The following is a 21,062-nucleotide window of genomic DNA, read 5'->3' on the forward strand; positions in this document are numbered from 1 at the left end:
AACTTTACAAAAGAACAGCACAAAGAACACATATCTTTGTGCGAATATCCATAGGCTGGACTGCCAAGAGCAAAGCTTCTGGGGAGCTGATTTCATTTCGATTCCCTATTTAGGCTACTGCTCCACCTTTAAAAAAATTTCAAACTGGTGAATGGAGCCACAATGACTGATGAGGAAGCAGAAGCTCTATTTTGATCACAAGGGATACCACTCTGGGGCGACCACTTCCCGTAGGCTCACTTGTGTCTCAGGCAAGAGAAACACGTAGCTCTTCATTGAATGCTGGCACAGTTCCTGCAGGCAGATCCTTAAAACCAATAGCCTCATTGGTTTCTGTGCCCATGGTCTAGCTTTATATATTACATTATAAATCAAGAAAATGAAGGAGCCTTCAACTGGAGAAGTGTAGCTACCTATGAGCACAGTGATGACATTGTTATTTGATTGGGATAATACTGTCAAGAGGTCTCGTGGGAGAAGATGAGATGGTAAGACTTGCTGAGTCTTGGCAATGCATTAAGTTCTCTTTGCAATAATCTGCGTGTTTCACTCGGACTGCAGTGTCTAGAGATCCCTATCTTCCATTCCTAACCTGCTGTCTCTGTTTGGGTATCTGCCTCACCTCTTCATTAAGCTGAGTATTTGAAACACCTCCTTTGCTCTCAGCCCCAGATGTATCCACTATTACATTATTCTGGATTTCCCTTGACTACACCTACTGCCACCTGACCCTCCTCCGCAATTCCTGCCAAAGACTACTGTTCACCTGGGGGTGATGTTCAGAAATCTCTAGATACCACCATCAAGGGGCAGGGTGTCCTAACCAAATGACGGGAAACACTTGATACTGGAGATGAAAGCACCAGGCTATCACATCTGGAAGACAACGAAAGTAGCATGATACATGTAAAATACTTAGAGCAGCACCTGGTATACAGTAAGTGCTCAGTAAATGTCGGTTGCTATCGTTCTTGTCTAATTCCTTTTCACCAAGCCAGCCACCTTCTAGTCTGGTCACTGGCTTCGCTTACAGCTTTTGGCAAATGCGAGAGACATCGCTGAGCCATCCAGTGTGTGGCCTACCGCAAGGTGGTTCCGTGCATTTGGGTTTCTATGGCAGTCTCTTGTGAATTTGCTTAGTGTTAGTAAAATTCCCTGTGATGGTTAATGTTATGTGTCAACCAGGCTAGGCCACAGTGCCCAGATAGTTAGTCAAACATGATTCTGGATGTTTCTGTAAAGGTGTTTGTGAATAAGGCTAGTGTTTAAATTGGTGCACTCCATGTAAAGCACAGCACCCCTCCATGATGTGCCTGGACTTTAGTCACTCGAAGGCCTTAGTGGAACAAAGACTGACCTCTGAGCAAGAAGTAATTGTGCCAGCACACTGCCTTTAGACTTGAATAGCAATTCTTCCCAGATTCTCCAGCCTGCCAACCTCCTCCATCAGATTTTAGATTCACTAAGCTTCCACAATTGTGTGAGCCAATTCCTGAATATAAATATCAATCAATCAATAGACAGATAGATAGACAGATAGATAGATACGTGGATAGGTTTCTCCGAGAACCCTAATATACCTCCCAAGTTCAAATAGTTCTAGGTCCACTGAGAAAATCAAGTTCAGAGAGCCGCATAGCTGATCACCAGATCTTGGGCAGAAGTGACACCACCCATGGTATTGGGAGTCTGTGAGCTTTGCATGAACAACTAACCAGCCTCCCTTAGGGACACACCCATCATGTTGACCTAAGAATATCTGTGAAACTAGAAGTGGGTCCTTGCTATGATGAAAGTAGAAATTCTAACTTAATGGCAATATAAACCATTTCATTCTCCTCTGAGTTAAGAGGTGGGATATCTAGGAAAAACAAAAAAGAATTTCCTACAGTGTTGATGCTAAATTAACATCAAGACTAAAAAATATTAGCCTTTCAGGTGTTGGAAGAACTGACAACACCCTAATTCCAAATGAAACCTACTTGATTTAACAACAGACACATCAATTACTAATAAAATGAACCAATTAACACCTACATCTGGAAGAATCTGAACTTTTTGTTATAACAAGTTCTCAAATATATGAGAATATGTTTGATAAATATATTTGAATAACCTAGATACCTCTGAAAAAACAATTACACATTGGAGTTATCTTAACAGAGAAATAAGTTTGACATCTTTTCTATAAAGGTGTATGCTTATAGTTTATTTTACCACCTGATTGTTACTATTCACATTTAAAATAAAGGACAAAGAAAATCACTCAGGTATCTGCCCTAAATCCTCAAACCCTATAGCTTTCCATCTCCACTCCACAGTCAAGCGCATTGAACCCTGAGTCAGAAGCCCATTTCTGCTTGAACATTATAAAGCCACTTATGTGTGTGTGTGTGTGGGGGGGGGGGGTTCCCTCTTAACAAATGGCTAACCTACATCAAAAGACTACTGTAAATGCATGTAGGTTACTGGAGGCTTATCTTGGTATTCATCCATACTGTTTCAAATTTATAAGCATTAAACTGTACTTTTTAAAAATTACAACTTTTGAAGCAGCTTTATGGTTTCAGTTTCTTCTCAGGCCCAACTGGTTTATGCAAGTTCTAAAACAAAAAAACGAATGGAAAGATACAATTCCTATCAGCAAATTATCCTGCACATGCTCGCCAATAAATATATACCTTCCTTCTGGAAATTTCTGCCATCACAAGCACAAAAACTCAGGAAGCTCTGAGGTGCAGCAATCTGTTGCTGTGACAGTGACATTCTAGATATGGAGAAAGTTGGCCGGCTTTCTGCCCCTTCTCCCACAGGCACTGCATTTTCCTAGAGGACCCCAACTTATTATCCATCCTCTCTAGTTCACTGACCCATCAGTACTCTCAATGTACATTATCTACTGGTTTTCATGGATCTTTCTGGGGCCCAATGGAAGGAGGCCCATGAGGACAGAGTCTAAAGAACAGTAAAAGAAGAGACTTGGCCATTACACTCTACTATACGGATGCCCCAAAAAAGAGGAGAATCCAGGTACAAAAAACTCCCCCCAGGGCCGGCCGAGTAGCGTGTTGGTTAAGAGCTGGCTTGGGACGCCAGAGGGCCCCGGTTCGGATCCCACATATGAGGGCCAGTGACACTGCCCTCCACAGCTAAGATGCTGAACAACAGCTCAACCTGGAGCTGGGCTGCCGTGAGTCACCGGTGACGGTGTAGGCTGCAGCCCCTGCTGCAGTGGGTTGCCATGGGCTACCGTGTGTAGCCAGCAGCCAGCGTGAGCAGCCAGCAGGCGCAGTGAGCGGCCATCCAGAAGCTGGCGACTGATCTGCCTCACCCGGGAAGAGCGCAATGATGGTGCCAACTTGGGCCAGTGAAGCAACGTCCTCCACAACTAGACTGAAGAACAAAAGGACAGCAACTTGTCTGTTCCCCTTCCCCAGTTCCCCAGCACTGTTCCCATCCCCCCAATTCCCCAATAAAAATCTTTAAAAAAAAACAACTCCCCCCAGTTATGTCCTCTCCATTTCCCTTCCACAGCCAAGCAGCTCAGGGGGACGCTTTGCCAGACATCAGCCTCTCCCAGGTTTGCTGATATTCAGTGGTGGTGACTGGCCCCCAACTGCATGGACTCTACATAGATGTGAAAGTTGATCAATTTGAAGCCATCAGCTGTTTTACTGACCAATTTGGAGGTTAAGAAAGATGATCTTAATAATAAGTGTTGGTGAGGATGGGAGAAATTGGAACCCTGTGCATTGTTGGCGGGAATGTAACATGATGCAGCCACTGTGGAAAACAGTATGGCGGTTCCTCAAAAAATTAAACATAGAATTACTGTATGATCCAGCAATTCCACTTCTGAGTGTATACTCAGAGAGTTGAAAGCAGAAACTCAAACTTCTGTACACCCATCTTCATCGCAATATTACTCACATGAGCCAAAAGTGGAAAGCCACCCAAGTCCATCGAAGGATGAATGGATAAAAGATATGTCATTTATACACACAATGGTATATTATTCAGCTTTAAAAAGGAAGGAAATTCTGACACATACTACAACATGGATGAACTTTGAGGGCACTATGCTAAATGAAGTAAGCCAGTCACAAAAAGATAAAATTGTATAACTCCACTAATATGAAGTACCTAGAGTAATCAAATTCATAAAGAAAGTAGAAATGGTGGTTACCATGGGCTGGGGGGACGAGGGAGTGGGAAATTATTGTTTAATGAGTAAGTTTTATTTTGGGAAAATGAAAAGGTCCTGGAGATGGATGGTGGTCACTGCTGCCCAACAATGTGACTGTACTTAATGCCACTGAACTGACATTTAAAAATGGTTAAAGTGGCAAAATTTATGTCATATGTATTGTACCACAATTGAAAAAAGAAAGGTGATCGCATGTCCCAGCTTGTCTAGGACAGTCCCAATTGATATCTTTGGCCTGGCAAACTTGATATTATCACTCCCCTTTCCTCTTAGTTAAGGCCTTGTGGCTGTGTCACAAACTGAACATTAAATAGTATGACAGTCCTAAGGTTAAATAACTATCCAGTGTCATCAGCTAGAACATGGCAGGGGTAGGACTCTCATCCCCAAATCTGTCCAATCCCAAAGCCCATGTTTTTCACCACCTCACATCCTACGGCATGAATGGCTAACGATTTCCCCCAGCCCACATCAACTGTTCCAATGTTTATTGTCTCAACTTGGCTTACACAGAACTCTGATGTGCTACCTACATAGTAAGAAACATTGATTCCTTTAATACCAATATCCAGAATGTTTTCTAGAGTAGCACAATGGATTTTCATACCCACAGCCGTGCCTGAGATGCTCAAAACTCCTACAGCAACAGCATCTGAAGCACATGACATGCAGCGCCCAACACAGATTGACACAAAACAAACATGAAAGCCACTCTGTGATTCGGCTGGAACAGGGTAACAGTTGACAAATACACAGATCAGCATGTCCACTTGAGGCAGGAAGTCAGCATCTATTTGGTAACTTTCTCTTTGACTAAAAAGATTCCACTGAGGCTTTTTCTAAGCTCACTAGAGAGACTGGGGCAGTGTTTCCAGTCATACAGGCTTCTGAATCATACAGACTGAACTACGCTCCCAGTTGTCCCACTCATTTCTTCCAACACCTTGTACAGACTTCTGAAAGCCTCTACTGTTCCGTGTCAAAATGCCTCCTTCATAGGGTTACTGTGAGGATTCAGTATTTGTCTGAGAACACGCAGCACGCTGCTTAGCCCACAGCATAATAATAAATATTGTTACCCAAAACACAGAGGGTAAGATCACTTGATTCTCAGACCCTAATAAGTGTTTTTCTTCTCTCCCCCTCTAACCCAAACAGTCACTAGCAAAGTAAAATAAAGAACGGCTGCATTCAACAGTCCAGGTCATCTGGACCCCAGAGAAAAAGGCATCTGGGGGGACCCAGAACTATCTAGAGAACTGCTTCACTTATCCACTGTTATTTTGCTCCTTCATGGTTGGTGTAAAACTTGCAGTCCTATCTCCTGTGGTAGCCAGTGTTCGCTCATTTGTAGAGAAACCGGTAGGCCCCATCAGAGCAGGCCTCATCTAGTGCGTGGAGACCTAAGACAAAATAATGTAGAGCCAAACTGGAATCCCTCATCAGCAAGTGCTTCGGAGTTATGTGGCTGGTATGATTGATTCACGCATCTCTCTCACTCCTCACTTCCTCCGACTGAACATCCCAGTCAACTGTTTTATCGCTTCTGGCAGTAGTAGAGATACGACAGGCTAAGTGTATAATCCAGACACTGCAAAACAACCTCTGGGAAGGTCTGTTGCTATTTTAAACATTTTATAGGAACTGTTTATAATGCTCAGCGACACTCCGCTGGCAGGGAGTCCTGACACATAGGAAAGCAAACTGTACACCAGGAACGTTCTATGTTTTTGCCCTATAGTTTAAAAAAAAACAGTAACACTTCACTGTTCACCAGGGTTCAGCAGAGTATGGCTTTCACAGGCTCACTCCAGCCACACAAGCATCCGGTGTTCATGTCACATTGCTCGGTGACACGGAGGCAGGCACTTGTCATGAGAACTACATACATTGCTGAGCATGTAATGATTTAATCATTTTAAAAGTAAACAGAATTTCTATCACTGCTATGCCAAATAAACATCACCTATTCTGAATGAAAATGGTGCTTAAATGTGTTTATGAGAATGAATTTTTAGCACGTATTTTCTTCATCAAAAATGTAAAAGTCTATTTTTAGCAGAGCAAACATGTTGATGCCATGTACAGACGCCTAAAGGATCTGTTACTGAACCATCAGAAGGGACACCAATTAACAGAGGTCAGAGGACACTAAACAAAGCAAAGAAGGGATGGAAAAGGCGCACGATGAAACATCTTGGCTAATAAACAGAAGCCCAGGCTAGGCGTCATAACCAGGGTTATAACCAGCTGCAATGACTGTGGAAAAGCTAACTTGGGAAAGGTGTGTGACGTTCCAACCAGGAACACTTCCTGAAACATGATCCTCAGACCAAACATAGCTCTCATGCCCCTGAGGGGAAAATGCCTTTCCTATTACTGGCATCAACAAGTCCCAGAAATAGGCTTTGGACAGACAGGCTGGTGCATTTTGAACTCTACACTGAATCAGAGACAATATCTGTTCCTCTCTCAAAATGTCATACATGCTGCTCATCATATATTATGTCTCTGGATTCGCAAAGCCCCGATTCAAATCCTGACTCTACATTTTTAACTGTGTGGCCTCAGACAAATAAATAGCTTCAAATAGGAATAATAACAGTACTTATCTCACTGAGTTATGAAGAAGATATAGTAAATATATGTAAAGTGACTGAACAGTGCCTGGCACTGTTTTCATTATTATTAAGATCTTGGAAGACAAGATAGTTCAGTATGATTAAAATTATTGATACAAATAAATAAATAAGGTGTAGTGATATTTCATTAACTATTATTATTAAGCTCCCTAGAACAGTGTGTTACATGTGAAGTATGGCTGGTTTAATGAGAATGAACGTTTAAGGATAATGATTTAGTGCCATATTTTGAGGTCGTTTACTATTGCTTAGTCAAACGTAAAGTATTTTACATCATTCAAAGACAAGAGCAATAATTTTTCCACTACTTGGAGGTCTCCAAATGCATCATTTCTTCTGCTAAAAGTCTGTTTTCCATTAGCTTTCAAAGGCTTGTGTAAATGAAAAGTGTATTCTATTAGATTTAAAGAATGTCCCTCTTTACATTTTCTGACACTACAAGTTACTTTAAGTTCATGCTTTTGTTTCATTATTCGCTCTTCTGTATGTCTTCTTTTCTGATTTTTATTTTTTCAACTTGGGGAAAACACTGCAAATTTAGCCTTAACTATTTGTAGCCCTTCCTCCACCAGCTTCAGATTCAATAAGGAAATGTAAGTAGTACACACACAGTTTTGAAATTATTTTTCATTTTTCAGAGAACTCTAAATATGGATAGTCCTGGGTCTTTCATGCTATTGCTATTCAAGGAAAGGCATTTTGTTCAGTTTTCCCTAATAACTTGCCTGAACTTCTAAATAGAATCATGCAAAAATACTGAGGGTTCCTTGAGCTTTTATTAGATAGAATTTGTTTTTCTTTCAAAACTAAAATCCTGTTGTATTACAATGTGCACCAATTCCATCCTGTATGGAAAAGAAAATAAGCAATAATAGTAGATATGGAACTCGTTCAAATTTAAAACACCCCTCATTAGCTTCCTACCTGCACCTTCTAAATTAACGGTGAGTTCACTTTGCAGTCACACTGGACAAAATAACAATAGTAAGTAACAGTCATCCTAGTTGTAAATGTTCCTTATAGATCAGTAGCCCATAAACATATTTTTTTGAGCTGACACATTTTTTTAATGTGAGTTATCATTTTAAAAATCTGGACACTTTATATTTGGATTTTCATCTTCTCTTAAAAATTCAAAGTTCTGTCACTTCCTGATCCACATTCTCCACATGGCAAACAGTTATCTAGAGCTTAGCAGCTGCTCCCCTTAACCACAGAATGAGCGTCTGGTGCTACTCAGTTCTGCACCCTGAAGTGCTTTTCCTCAGTTCCTCCCAGAGAGCACTGTGACAATTCCATCACAAATGCACATACTCTTTGGTCCAGCCTGAAAAAAGCTATGGAAGGTCATACAAGTATACATGAATACCCACTGCAGCACTGCTTCTAAGAGCAAAAAACTTGCATCAACTATCAACAGGGCCTGGTTAAACGATGGCAAATCCATCGAAGAGAATACAGAGGGTCCCCAAAAGTAATAAGGTAAATCTAAGCATGTTGAAATGAAAAATTGTCCAAAACATATTATTAAGTAGGAAAAAAAGTTATGTGCAGAACAGTACACAATGAATAGATCTATTAATATGTGCTTTTATATGCATTTCAAATTTGGGGAAGAAATGTAAGAAACATTTTTTTAACCATATGTATATATTATAATACATATACATATAATACAATTGCATGTAAAATATGTATATATTTTATATATAATAATATACTGTGTGTGTATTTATACTTAAAAAAGGGAAGTACCATGAACAGAGATATTTCAAATTATTTCACATATTATTATCATGACATCTGTCTATTATTTATTTGATTGTCTGCCTTGGTTATAGAGTTCCTCTAGAGGTAAGCTTGATTTCATTTCTTAGGTAAGGAAAAGAAAAAACCTTCTGCATGGACCTTCACACAGGTCCAAGAATAGCACAGAAATGACACAACAGGCCACTTTGGAAGCTGTGTCTATTCAGTGCTTTGGAGCTCGTGTTGCCTCCTCTACCGTCTTTTCAAAAGTGAAGACAAATATGGTCGAGAAGCTGGAGCTCCTCCAAAGAGAGCTGCAGGGCTCAGCTCCAAACACCCCCTTCAAGCCCCCTTCTCATTTGCATGTGGCCCTGGGGAGAGAGGGAGGGAGGGAGAGAGAGAGAAAGAGAAGGAGGGAAGGAGGGAGGGAGAAAGAGAGAGAGAGAGAGAGAGAGAGAGAGAGAGAGAGAGAGAGAGAGGTGTACTATATATTATTGCCCTATTGCTGTTACTGCTTTAGGCAAAATGGGGAAAGAAGAGGAAAAAAAGAGTAGTTCTTGTTCTCACCAGCAGAAACCCTAATTGGTCAGCCCAATGCAGTAGGGTAAGGATTGGCTCGTTCCTTTAACTAAAGGGGAAGCAAGGTCATGCATTCCCGTCCACGTGCTCAGGAAGGGCTGCCAGGTGGCTGTTCCCAGCTGGAGCAGGCTTTCTGATGTGCTTCAAGTGTTACCAGTCAGGGAGGGGATTGTGCTAGGGACTTGGGAAGCCAGGCATAGTGCAGAGCAGGCCATTAGCGGGATGCTGTGGCCCTGAATTAAACCCTGAGATGGCTGTCTAGCGGAAACTGTCCCTATCAGCACTCCACACCCAAGAAATGACACTCACCAACAGCTCATAATACTATATTATGTTGTATTATATGTGGTACTAAAACACTACTTCTGAAATAAAGGAGAAAATATAACACGATCCCCTTTGCTGTTTTCTCTTATTAAGTCCTCTCCTTTTCACAGTCGAGCGTTCCCATACCAATAACTTTGGATTGAGAGTCCACGAAGAGTGGCTTCAAGCCTTATCATAAAAAGCATCTCAAATATGGCAGATACGCTGCTGTCTGATCAATACGCACAATTTAAGGGTTATAAACAGAGAAAATAAAACGAATTCAGACCCCACTAATTCAGGATTAGTGATAATGCAAAATACCCTCCAACCTTCAGTCTGAATCATCTCACCGTGGCTTGCTCAACAACTGGAAAGCTTAGAGAGGGATTGATTAAGCCACGTAAGACGAAAAGCTACTTTCACCGTCTTCAACAGCACTTGCCTTGATGTTTCTGTTCTATTGAAATTTGGATCATTAAGGTAATAACTAGAAATCAGTCTTAGATAAGACTGATATATGCTGTTGAAATTCGTGCCTTTCATTTCAAACACCTCACTCTTCATTCTTTTCTTTAATTTGGGCTGGTCTTCTCAATCACTGCTGTTTTTTACTTGAGTACGGCAAGCTCTCCAAAGGTGCTTACCTCAGAATCTTTGGCCTGCTGATTACGAATGACTATCAAGTTGTAGAGGATTCTGTCGTCATCCGCCTCTGTGTGGGACACATCGTGAGGCACACTCCACAAATTTTTTTCATCATCCCTCGCCAGAGTTGCTCCAAATGAAGAATATGGATGGCTGTTACTATGGTATAAAAAGGGCGGGTAGAAGCATTTTAGAATACATATAATTACATATTATGTAATATATACATCATATATATGTAACATAAGTAAAATATGTATTATATATATATATATATATATATATATATATATTTCTAACACAAAGGTCTGAATTGTCCTTCATAATTAAACATACCACACAGAACAATTAAAAAGTCACTTTAAAAACAGCAGAGAACAGGTGTAACCAGACATGTGGGCAGAGGTCATTTTACTACATTCAACATGAAATTTAGCACTCAGTACCCCGGCAACCAAAACAGGAAAAGGAAATCCAATGGGGAATAGAACTCGCGTGTGATTAAAAGACAAAAACAATTAACATGAAGAGATGAACTTTTTCCTGTCTCTGAATTGAAGGAAGCACAGTAAATTCAGAGTACAATGGTATGCATTATCTATTGGATTCCTGACAACAAGAAAGTCGATAAATATGCATATCTAAATACTTTCAATAAGTAATGTGGGATGTTGAGGAGAATGTCAGTAGCCCCACTTCGTACGTTGGTTTGATGATTTACCCTTTATAAGGCAGTATCCATGCTTGGGCCTCTGGAGATGAGCAGCACAGCGTCATTCCTAGGACATGCTTGTACACACAGCCCAGTTAACGTCTATATTATTAACTTCTATTATTAACTTATAATATGTATGAAGCACTGACTCCATGTTAATCACAAGGCCCAATAAAACTGTGAGCAAACACAGACATGGTCCTGTCCTTGGACCTCACTCGAGTCTAATGAGGGAAACACATCAATAAACGATCACATGGCTGTATAATTAGAAAAGGTGATAAGTGTTATAAAGCGGGAGTTCCAAGAGCCAGGACAGCTAGTGGGGTAGGCATCAGGTGGGCATTGTGAAGAAGGGGTGCTTGAGCTTTACACTGAAAGACAAGAACGGAGTGTAAGGTACAGAAAACAACACGTTGTAAGGCCCTGGGGTGGGAGGAAGCAGGGTGTGTACGCATGAGCAGAAAGGGGACATTGCCCGGAGAGTGAAGGAGAAGCTAGCGAGGTAGCTGGGGTCAGATCCGCGTGGCTTCGTAGGCCATGGTTTCCAACATTATTTAGAAATGAGGTCTTCACTCCTAACAGCAAGGTAAGATGCGGAAGGGTTTGAAGCAAGACTGCGATGTGACGTGAACAGCATTACACCTTTAAAGATCTCTCTGGCTAAAGTGTGTCAAATGCTTGGGAGAAGTCAAGTGGATTTGGGGGTTCATTAAGATGCAATGGAGGTAACTCAGGGGAGATATGGTAGGTATCAGGATTAGAATGATGGTGTGGAGCTGAAGGAAAGTACGCTATTCAAAAATATGCAGCTATAGAAGCTCTCTGGCTTTGCACCTGGATGGTGAGTGATGCCATTCTCTTAACCAGCTATTGGGTTGTCGGAAAAGTCATGACGTATTTTGTCTACGTTTTTCAAAGTTCATGTATTTATATAAAGAACAAAGATCAATCAATGATATATCACCCATTTTGTTCAATAACCTTTTGCCATCTTTCAGTGAGCTTTATCATTCCTAGTTCATAGAAGGAACTGTCTTTATTTGTGAAAAATTGAACAAGGTGTTGATTTACAGCCTCCTCTGAATTGAACGTTATACCATGCAAGGAGCTTTGAAGAGAGCAAAACAAGTGGAAGTCCGACGGCGCAAAGTCAGGCTAGTATGGTGGGTGTGGCAACACATCCCATCCAAGCTCCAATAATTTTTGACGGGTGATCCAACTTGTGTGTGGTCTCGCATTGTCGTGATGGAACACAACTCCTTTACAATTAACGAGCTCTAAACGTTTCTGGATGATGGATTCATTCAAACTGTCCAACTGCCTACAGTACACATTCGAATTGATTGTTTGGTTCCTTGGTAGGAGATCGAAAAAACACGACACCTTTAAAATCCCACCACACTGAGAGCATAGACTTCCTCTAATGAATGTCTGCTTTTGATGTCGTTTGAGGCGTATCATCACGTCAGCACCAAGACCGTTTGAGCACCATATTGTTGTAAACAATCCACTTCTCATCACCAGTTATCAGTCACTTCAAAAAAGGATCGTTTTCCTCATGTTTAATGAGCATATTGCTGATGTTTATACGTGCCATCAAATGAACTTCTTTGAGTTCATGCGGAACCCAAATATCGAACTTGCTTACGTATCCCAGCTTCTGCAGGTAGTCGTGAATGCTTGAATGATAGATATTCAATGTTTCTGCAATCTCTCGCGTCATGTAATGTGGGTTTGACTCGATCAATGCCTTTATTTTGTCGTCATCAACCTCGGTGGGCCTCCCTGACTGAGGAGCATTGTTGAGATCAAAATCCCAGCATGGAATTTCATGAACCATCGTTGAAACTGACGTTCTTGTAGAGCATTGTCACCAAAAACTTTATGCAACTTTTCACAAGTTTGATGCGCATTCTTCCCTTTATGGAAGTAAAACAGTAAAATATGGCAAAAATGCACAGTTTGGTCTTCCATCTTCAACTTATTGTAAAATCTCCAAAACTCAACCAAATCGCTAAGTGTTTTTTTTAGAATGAAGCTAGAACTGCCAGCTGTCAAATGACATAGCAATAACATAGATGCGAATGACTCTAGTACTTTCAAAAATGAACTAGTGCCATCTGTCGCAAATATGCATCATGACCATTCTGACAACCCAATAGAATGTCCTGTGGTCATGGGATGGCGAACACACCTGCAGGTGTGACCTAAGGAATGTCAAATGAGGACAGGCCGAAGACGCCCAGATAAACAGATGGCACCTGGGAAGGAGAAACAGTGAATGACAGGTGGGCTGAAGGTACATGTGAAGATTTAAACAAACATGAGATACTTAGAAGTTGGCACTAAGGAAATCTTGCAAAAAGATGCAAAGTCCCAGTCTCCAAATTGGGGTTCAACAGCAGGAACCCTTCCAGCAAAGAAGGGACTCTAGCGCTTGGATGATGGGGTACAGGTCAGACTACCAGTCAAGGACTCAGAGTTGGGAGAGCCAACCAGTGGACCCATGCGTGAAAACTGGGGCAAATGGGGGTGCGATCTTGGAACCCAGGCCAGCAGGAGGGCATCAAGGACACTGGACATTGTCTACCTGAATCGGGCAGAGGGCTGAGGGACTGGAGGCTGAACAGTGCTCCTTAAATCTCTCCAGCTGCAGTTCAGAAGTATAAGGTCTGGGACGTGACAGGGGGATCAGCGCTGCGGGGAAAAGAGCAACTTACAGGAAAACAGGCAACAGCTCACCCACCAGTTTTCAGAGCCATCCTGTTTTCACGAGGCTGCTTACACCACCAAGGCTGACACAGAGCCCCACAGCCTGGCTCTTCTTAAGAATGATGAGCCAGAGACAGGTGAGGCAAATGATGCCTCGGTGCCCTGCCCTTTGGCCTTTAATGAGCAGGTCAAATTCATTCATTCATTCATTCATTCATTCATTCATTCAGATGTTTCTTTAACAAACAGAACAGATGCCTATTGTAGACTGGGTGCTGGGCTGGGTGCTTTGGGAACTTGAAAATAAATAGGACATTGTGTCTGCCCTTAGTGTGACTATTATTTAAGTGAAAAAAAATGTTTAAAGTATAAACAGAAAGTCGTAGGAGCAGAGAAGAAGGCGTGTGTGTGCTGACAAATTGTGTGTGCTGACAAGACAGCTCAATAAAGGTTTCATGGAGGTGACAACGTCTAACCCAGACCTGAGGAATATATAGCTTTTCACCAAGAAGAGAAGAGGAACGGTATTCCTGGCAGAGGGAACACACAGGCGCAGCGAACGGCGGCTTACAGTGTCCTCAGGGTTGGGGATTCCAAGTAGTCCTTCATGGCTACACCCCATTGGTGCGTGGAGGGAGAGAAACGCAGGGGCGTGAAGAAGAAATGGCGATTTGGGGTAAGATGAGGATAGTGCTGGACTCAGGCTTTCTTCTAGACACTGTGACAAGTTATCAAGGGGATATTGAGCTTTGTCAGCTCCGGATTTTAGAGACATAACTGCGAGAAGGAACAAGGCAGCTTAGGAGGCTGCCACACGAGGGTAGGTGTGGTTGTCATGCCATGCTCTTTGAGGTCCTAGTGTCAGGGGCCTGGGGGCTTCTGTGGGGGAGCAGTGGGGCAGAAGACGGGCAGGGCCTCCCTGGCAGAGAAGGAAAGAAGCCCAGAAACCAACCACAACCAGAACAGCTGTTCTACTTAAATCTTATTGGTTACAGTTACATGGAAGACTTCTTTGGGGCATAGGAAAGGTGGAGTTTTATTGCTAAATAAGTACTAGTAATGCTAAACATTTTGAAATACTGGTTTGAGTGAGAGTGAACAAGGGTGTGGGCTAAAGAAACAGGAGTGGGAATGGAAACGAGAGGGTGGATCCCACCAGCATCTGAAGGCGGTGGGGGGTGGGGCGTGGCAGCCCTATGACTGGTGATGGGCAGCACACAGGCACAGAAGAGGAGTCAAAGCTGACCTGTGGGGGGGGTGGGCTTTAACTGGGACATCACAGAGGAAACCACAGCTGACCTGTGAGCATGCAGGATGCTCAGAGGGGCGTCAGGATCAGGCTCTTAGGAGCGAGGACAGGGCCACCGATCTAGACTTGGGAGAAACACATACACATTTCTGTCACTGAGGAAGCCATGGGATCAGAGGGGGAAGGGAGCTGGAGGGAGCAGGTGAGAGCCAGGGAAGAGAGGATGCTGGGACAATGAGAAATAGAGGCTGGGTGGACGTCATAACGCAAAGGGCAATGGCTCCACTTCTTTTTGTCTAAATAGATTTTGCAGCCGATGACAAACCACCACGACATAATACAGGGCTTTCCATGAGGGCTTCCACATTCCACCCCTCCTGTGACACAGCCACCTGCGGTGGGAAGGGTGGGTGACACTGTCCCACTTTGCAGAGAGGGACGAGACTCTGAAGTTGCTTGACTTCTCCCGGGTCAGGCAGCCAGCTGACGTCCTCCCAGCACAAGTTCCTGATGGAGCATTTCCAAGCAGCCACGTGTCACAAGGCTGGATAACCAAATGCTGTGACGGGATGCACCCACAAACGGAGTGGCTCGGGTAACGACTCCATGTGTGAAGAGCAAACCTGTACAAACCGGCAAATGCACCTGGGGTTTTTCCTCTTAGGCATCCAGACCCCCGGAGCTGCGACGGCGGCTGCTGACACCACAGGGCATGCACCTCTCAGGCGATGAAAACCCCAGTACTTCCCTGAAGCCGTTTTTTTGTTTTTCCCCCAAGTTTGTGTCATTTGTACAAGTCTTGTCTCTTCAACAAGTTGGCAAGTTCCTCTAGGGCAGGAATTCTAGCCGGTATTTCCTTGGCGCCCCACACCCCCAGCAGGATCAGGCACAGAGTATTTACTTTCTAAGGACTTGCTGAACGCAGCGAACTACACAGGGACCCGAATCTGCTAGAGAAAATCCCAGACATAGCTCGCTGTCACCACTTTTTAAAAATTCCCCTACAACAGGTTTAGAAATGAGCCAGTATTTACCTGAATCACCAGTAATGACATTTGACCATGAATAATCTGGCCACTTTTTGTTTAATAAGCACCATTCTTTTGTGTGTTTTGAGAAGATTATGACAGCTGCCTCCCTGGCCAGTCCCCCTACCCTCTCACGATCAGTCTCTGTCTCTCTCTGTCTCTGTCTCTCTCTCTCTCTCTCTCTCTCTCTCTCTCTCTCACACACACACAAACACACACACACACACACACACACACACACACACACACACACAGAGGAACATGCACCACTCCAGCCAATGGAAAACACTAGCCACTCTTCCTTACTCTACAAACTCGAATGACACTCCACAGAAGGTCCCCACGGACCTGTGCCAGAAGTGCTCGTGTCTCCAGACAGGTGCGTCCTCGCTGTTCTCCCTCATCTAGACCTGCCTTAATTAGGGGCCACCGCGTTCCCCTGTGGTCCCATGAGCCTCAGACTCTGCCTAGTCACTGACCCCCAAGGGACAGTATAAATAGGGAAGAGAACCACCACCTTCTGCCTCTGGGTGAGCAAGGACTCTCACCGCTGCTGTTTGCCCTGAGCTCCTGCCGCCTTGTAAGCACAACACTGGCCCGCTCGTCTCTGCAGTGCAGCCCCCTCCGCTGGGTTCTGTCGCCTTCCTCAGGCCTGGACCTCACTGCCACCAAGGTCTTCATATTCATTAGAGTTATCAGTCAGGTTTATTTGGGGCATTGGAAAGGTGGGTTCTATCGCTAAATCAATCATTAAATTAATAAGTTTATCAAAATCCCAGTCAAGATGAAAGTGGATGAGGGTGACAGCTCATTCAGGAGGACCTGGCAGACCCTGCCTGGCTCCCCAGATCCTGGGCTCTGTGCTCTGGCACGCGTGTCCCTGCTCCTTACATCCTATACCGCCACCACACAGCCAAGGCAGCAATCCACTTTGCTTTAAAACTGTAAACCCTTAGGGTGGAGAGACCAGAACTAAGAAAAGCCTAAAGCAAACAACTGGAGAAGCAGCTTGGGTCCCTCTGTGCACCTGGGACGGTGGAGGACACTGGGACCTATGTGAAGTGAATTCAGTGCAAAGGCCCTGAGGTCTGGGCAGAGACACCCAAGCGGCAGAGAAGGAGGGGAAGGAGGGTGTTGAATCCGGAGCTTCACTTTCTCTCCCTCCCCCACAGAATGATTTCTAAAAGGGACTGAAGCAAGTGAGAGAGGCTGTTTGTCCCTGGCCACCATCTGCTGGTGATAAATATTTCATTAACTTCAGGCATTTGAGAGGTGGCTCTGCAGTTACATTAGAAGCACAAGCTGCTTTTCACTCCCAAAAGGGTAGGATGAGACAGGTCTCAGATTCCTCCCCGCATCCCACCTCGAGGCACGAAACCAAATTGCTGGGGAGTCTCGTCTTTCAACACAATCTAGAGCTACAGGGAGACACAGACACTGGACTCGCTGCCTGGGAGCTGCTCCTCGGCATGAAAGCTGCTTCCAAGAGTTTCCCTGAGTTCTCACTACCAACAAGGATGCGTGTCAAGGATTTGAGAAAGCCCCACAAAATACCCTGCGCCCAAGGCTGGCTGCTTACATCTTTAGTTCCAGTGGCTTCACTGCTCTCCCCACAGACAGGCCATGTGTCAGTGATAAGACTGAAGCTCTGAAACAATGAAGAGATAAAATCTCCAGTAAACAGCAACAAAAGCCATCTCAATAGGCTGTGTGGTGCCACCCCCTCATCACCCAAGGCCTCTTCCTCTGATTCCCGCTAGGACCTGGCCTGCTTACTGGGCCCCTGGCTTCCAGACCTCTCCCTTCCGCCCGCTGTGGAAACCTGGTGAAGGAGGGGATGAATCTAAGATCCTTACCCTCTCCTGTTTTTCCTCCCTCCATCCCTCCCTTCCTTCCTCCTTCCTTGCTTCCAAGACAGATACTCTGGCTCCCTTCTCTTACCTAGTTAATCCAATGTTTAAACATTATTTAACCGCAAGTTTAAACACTGCCCCATAGATTCTGGCGCTTTTCTCAGCCTTTAACCGCCGAGGCTCATGACTTCCTTCAGCACCAGCGGTATGGCCTGCCTGCCTCGGCCTGCAGGAAGGAAGACACTAGGTACCACCCTCCGGCACGGCTCTCCGAGGTGCTCCTGTCCTGCCTTCTTCCCCTCTCGTGGCTGAAACAGAGCCAGTGTGATCATGTCATACATTGCTTTAAGTGCTTTATAGGTTTGAGGATGGTGCTGGCAAGAACCCCCTGAAGTAGGCAAGAGAAGCATTAGTTTTATTTCTTCCACTGGGGCTCAGGAAGATTAGACCCCATCCGAGGTCTCTTCTCAGCTTACCTTCACTCCGGGTCACTACATCCGGTCACACGGCTTTAAATTCCACCCACACGAGGAAGCTTCCTAACCCTGTACCTGTTTCCCCAGCTCAGACCTCTCTCTCTCAAATCCCAGACTCCTATGTCTACCTGCTTTCTTCCCACCTCCACGTGGATGTGTAATAGACAGCTCAAGGTCAATGCAGTCAAAGCCATGCACCTGATCTTCCCACCAGCAGTCTCCCCACTCAGACGACAGGACGGGAACCCCACCCTTCAGGGCTCAAGCCCAAACCCTTCAAGTCATACTGGCTCTCTCATCCCCTACATCTAAATGATCAGAAAATCCTAGACGCTCTACATTCAAAAACTATCCACCTCTGCCACTACCACCAGAACCAGGGAGTCTGTGTCTCCCGTAAGAATTCCTGCAACAGTTTTTTTCACTGATCTACCTCTCTCTGCCACTGCCTCCACCAACTCTATTCTTAACAGCCAAAGTGACCCTTTTAATATGTATATCATATCATGTCACCCCTCACTCAAAATCTTGCATGGGCTCCCGTCTGACTTAGAATATAAAGCAAAGTCCTACCATGGCCCCACGCAACAGCTCAGCCACTGTAGCCTCTCGGCTGTTCCCTGAACCCGCCAGTCACACTCCCATCTCAGCTCCTCACTCTGGCTGCTGCTTCTACCTGGGATGTTTTCCCCCAGGTATCCACATGCCTCGCTCCCTCCCTTCCTTCAAATCTTTGTTTAAACATCAGCTCTCTGGGTGAAAAACATGAAGGGATTAAGAAGTACAAATTAGTTGTTACAAAACAGTCACGGGGATGTAAAGTAAACCATAGGGAATATTAGTCAATAATGTTGCAATAACCATGTATAGTGCCAGGTAGGTACTAGACTAATCAGGAATCACTGTATAAATTATATAAATATCTAAACAGTATGCTGTACACCTGAAACTAATATAATATTGAAAGTATAAAAAAAAATAAAAACCTCAGCTCTTCAATGAGGCCTCCTGGGTAATGTACTTAAAATCGTAAGCATGCTCCCCTGCCCTTGCTCTGCCTTTCTTTCCTACACAGTTACATATCTTCTAATTTATTTATTATGTTTACTGTTTTGTGGCCCCCCCACTAGAATAAAAGTCCCACGAGGACAGGATCTGTATCTATTTGGCTCAGTGACGTACCTCGTGCTTAGAACAGGACCTGGCACTTAGTAGATGCTCAGTAAACATTTGCTGAATGAATGAACTGTTGCTTCCCCTGCTCACAGAAACGAGGCCGCAATCCCTGTCTCCAGACTCACAGGCATACTCTTACCATTTGAGCTGTTTAAATCTATGAAGGTGGAGCTGGCTCTTAGCCTTGCGGAAGGAGGCAGACAATAAGCACGTATTTTATGTCAGGTAACAAGCAGGGCTCAGAAGGAGTACGGGGTGAACACGGCACAGAGTGAGGGAGTGGGGGGGCTGTTTTAAAGGGTGCGGTCAGGGAAGAGTTTTCTGATAAAATGACTTTGAACAGAGACCTGAATGAAGTGAGGGAGTTACCCATACAGGTAAGTGGAGGAAGAACATTCTAAGCAGGGAAGGCAGGATGTGCAAAGGCCCTGGGACAGGTGTATGCTTGGTGTATCTGAGGACCCAGGAGGAGGCTAGTATGGCTGAATGATGAACAATTTTACCTTCCGTACTTACTTTAAAATCTAAACCATGCAGAATAGCCCCAAACTGGAAATGACCCAAAAGTCCACCAACAGTTGAAGGGGTGAACAAAATGAAATGTGCCATAAAGCAATGAGAGCCTCAAGCTAAGCTATACACAGCAACTTGTATGGATGTCACGAAGTTGAGAACACACGCAGTCTGATCCCATTTATGTAAAGTGTTAACAGCAGGCAGAACTAAAGTACCTGTTTAAGGTGCCTTCATAGGTGGTAAAGCTACAAAGGAAAGGAAGGACATGACTATCAGAATGGTCTCAATACAATCAGGGGTGGGAAATACCGGGCTGGCAACAGCTATCTCTTGCCCTGGATGGTGGCTACAGGAGTAATCACTCTATGGTTGTTGTTTATACTGTACATATTTGTGTATGTTTTTAGTCTCTGATATCACATGTACCACTACAAATTTTTTAAAGGCAAGGAAAAAATAAATAAATACGAAGCAATGCAGAAAACTCTTATCACATGTCGGACAGTACAGGAGTTCATTAGATACACACTGTCTCATCAAAAGTATTTCCTAAAACAAGCACAAAAGAATAGAGTGTGCTGTATATAATTGGCAGAAAATAAATATGTATTTGCCAGACTGAAGAGGACCTCCAATGCGAAAAGAATAAACTACTTTACCCAACATTGACGCAGAATTTACTTTTAAACCAAAGTGTAGTGATAAGATCACTTTAAGATACCTAGAGAATAAAAAAGTTTCCGGAAACCTAAATCACATGATGTGTAAGAAATTTCATCTTGGGAACTTCCAAGTTTACCAAGACTGACTAATGCGAGTCACAAAAGGGGGAAGGGGATGCTGTGGGTTGCTTGGGAAGAAACCTTTAAAAGTCATCCTTACATGAGTTTTGAGTGGCTGATGTGTTGCTAAAGCACTTAGCTCATAGTCACTGGACCTGAGGCCTTGTTCTGAGAACAGCACCCATGACCCTCTCCTCTCTCTCCCCTGTCCTTCAAGAAGGTTTCAAGTACAAGCCTCAGAATGGAATGGCTTCTTTTTTTTTTTTAAGATTTTTATTGGGGAATTGAGGGAAGGGGAACAGACAAGTTGCTGTTGTTTTGTTCTTCAGTCTAGTTGTGGAGGACATCGCTTCACTGGCCCAAGTTGGCACCATCATTGTGCTCTTCCTGGGCAAGGCAGATCAGTTGCCGGCTTCTGGAT

The 21,062-nt window shown here is 43.9% G+C and overlaps 1 protein-coding gene across 1 annotated transcript in view; it reads right to left on the bottom strand.

Annotated features, from left to right (window-relative positions):
- The window catches only part of MREG (melanoregulin), a 59,455-nt gene that overhangs the window by 29,451 nt on the left and 8,942 nt on the right, over positions 1-21,062 (bottom strand). Inside the window, exon 2 of the mRNA XM_019638358.1 lies at positions 10,131-10,290. Coding sequence (XP_019493903.1) covers positions 10,131-10,290 — 160 coding nt within the window. The remainder of the gene's footprint in view (positions 1-10,130; positions 10,291-21,062) is intronic.

Source organism: Hipposideros armiger, unplaced genomic scaffold (assembly GCF_001890085.2).
Source record: "Hipposideros armiger isolate ML-2016 unplaced genomic scaffold, ASM189008v1 scaffold_38, whole genome shotgun sequence".
Taxonomy (NCBI): Eukaryota; Metazoa; Chordata; class Mammalia; order Chiroptera; family Hipposideridae; genus Hipposideros; species Hipposideros armiger.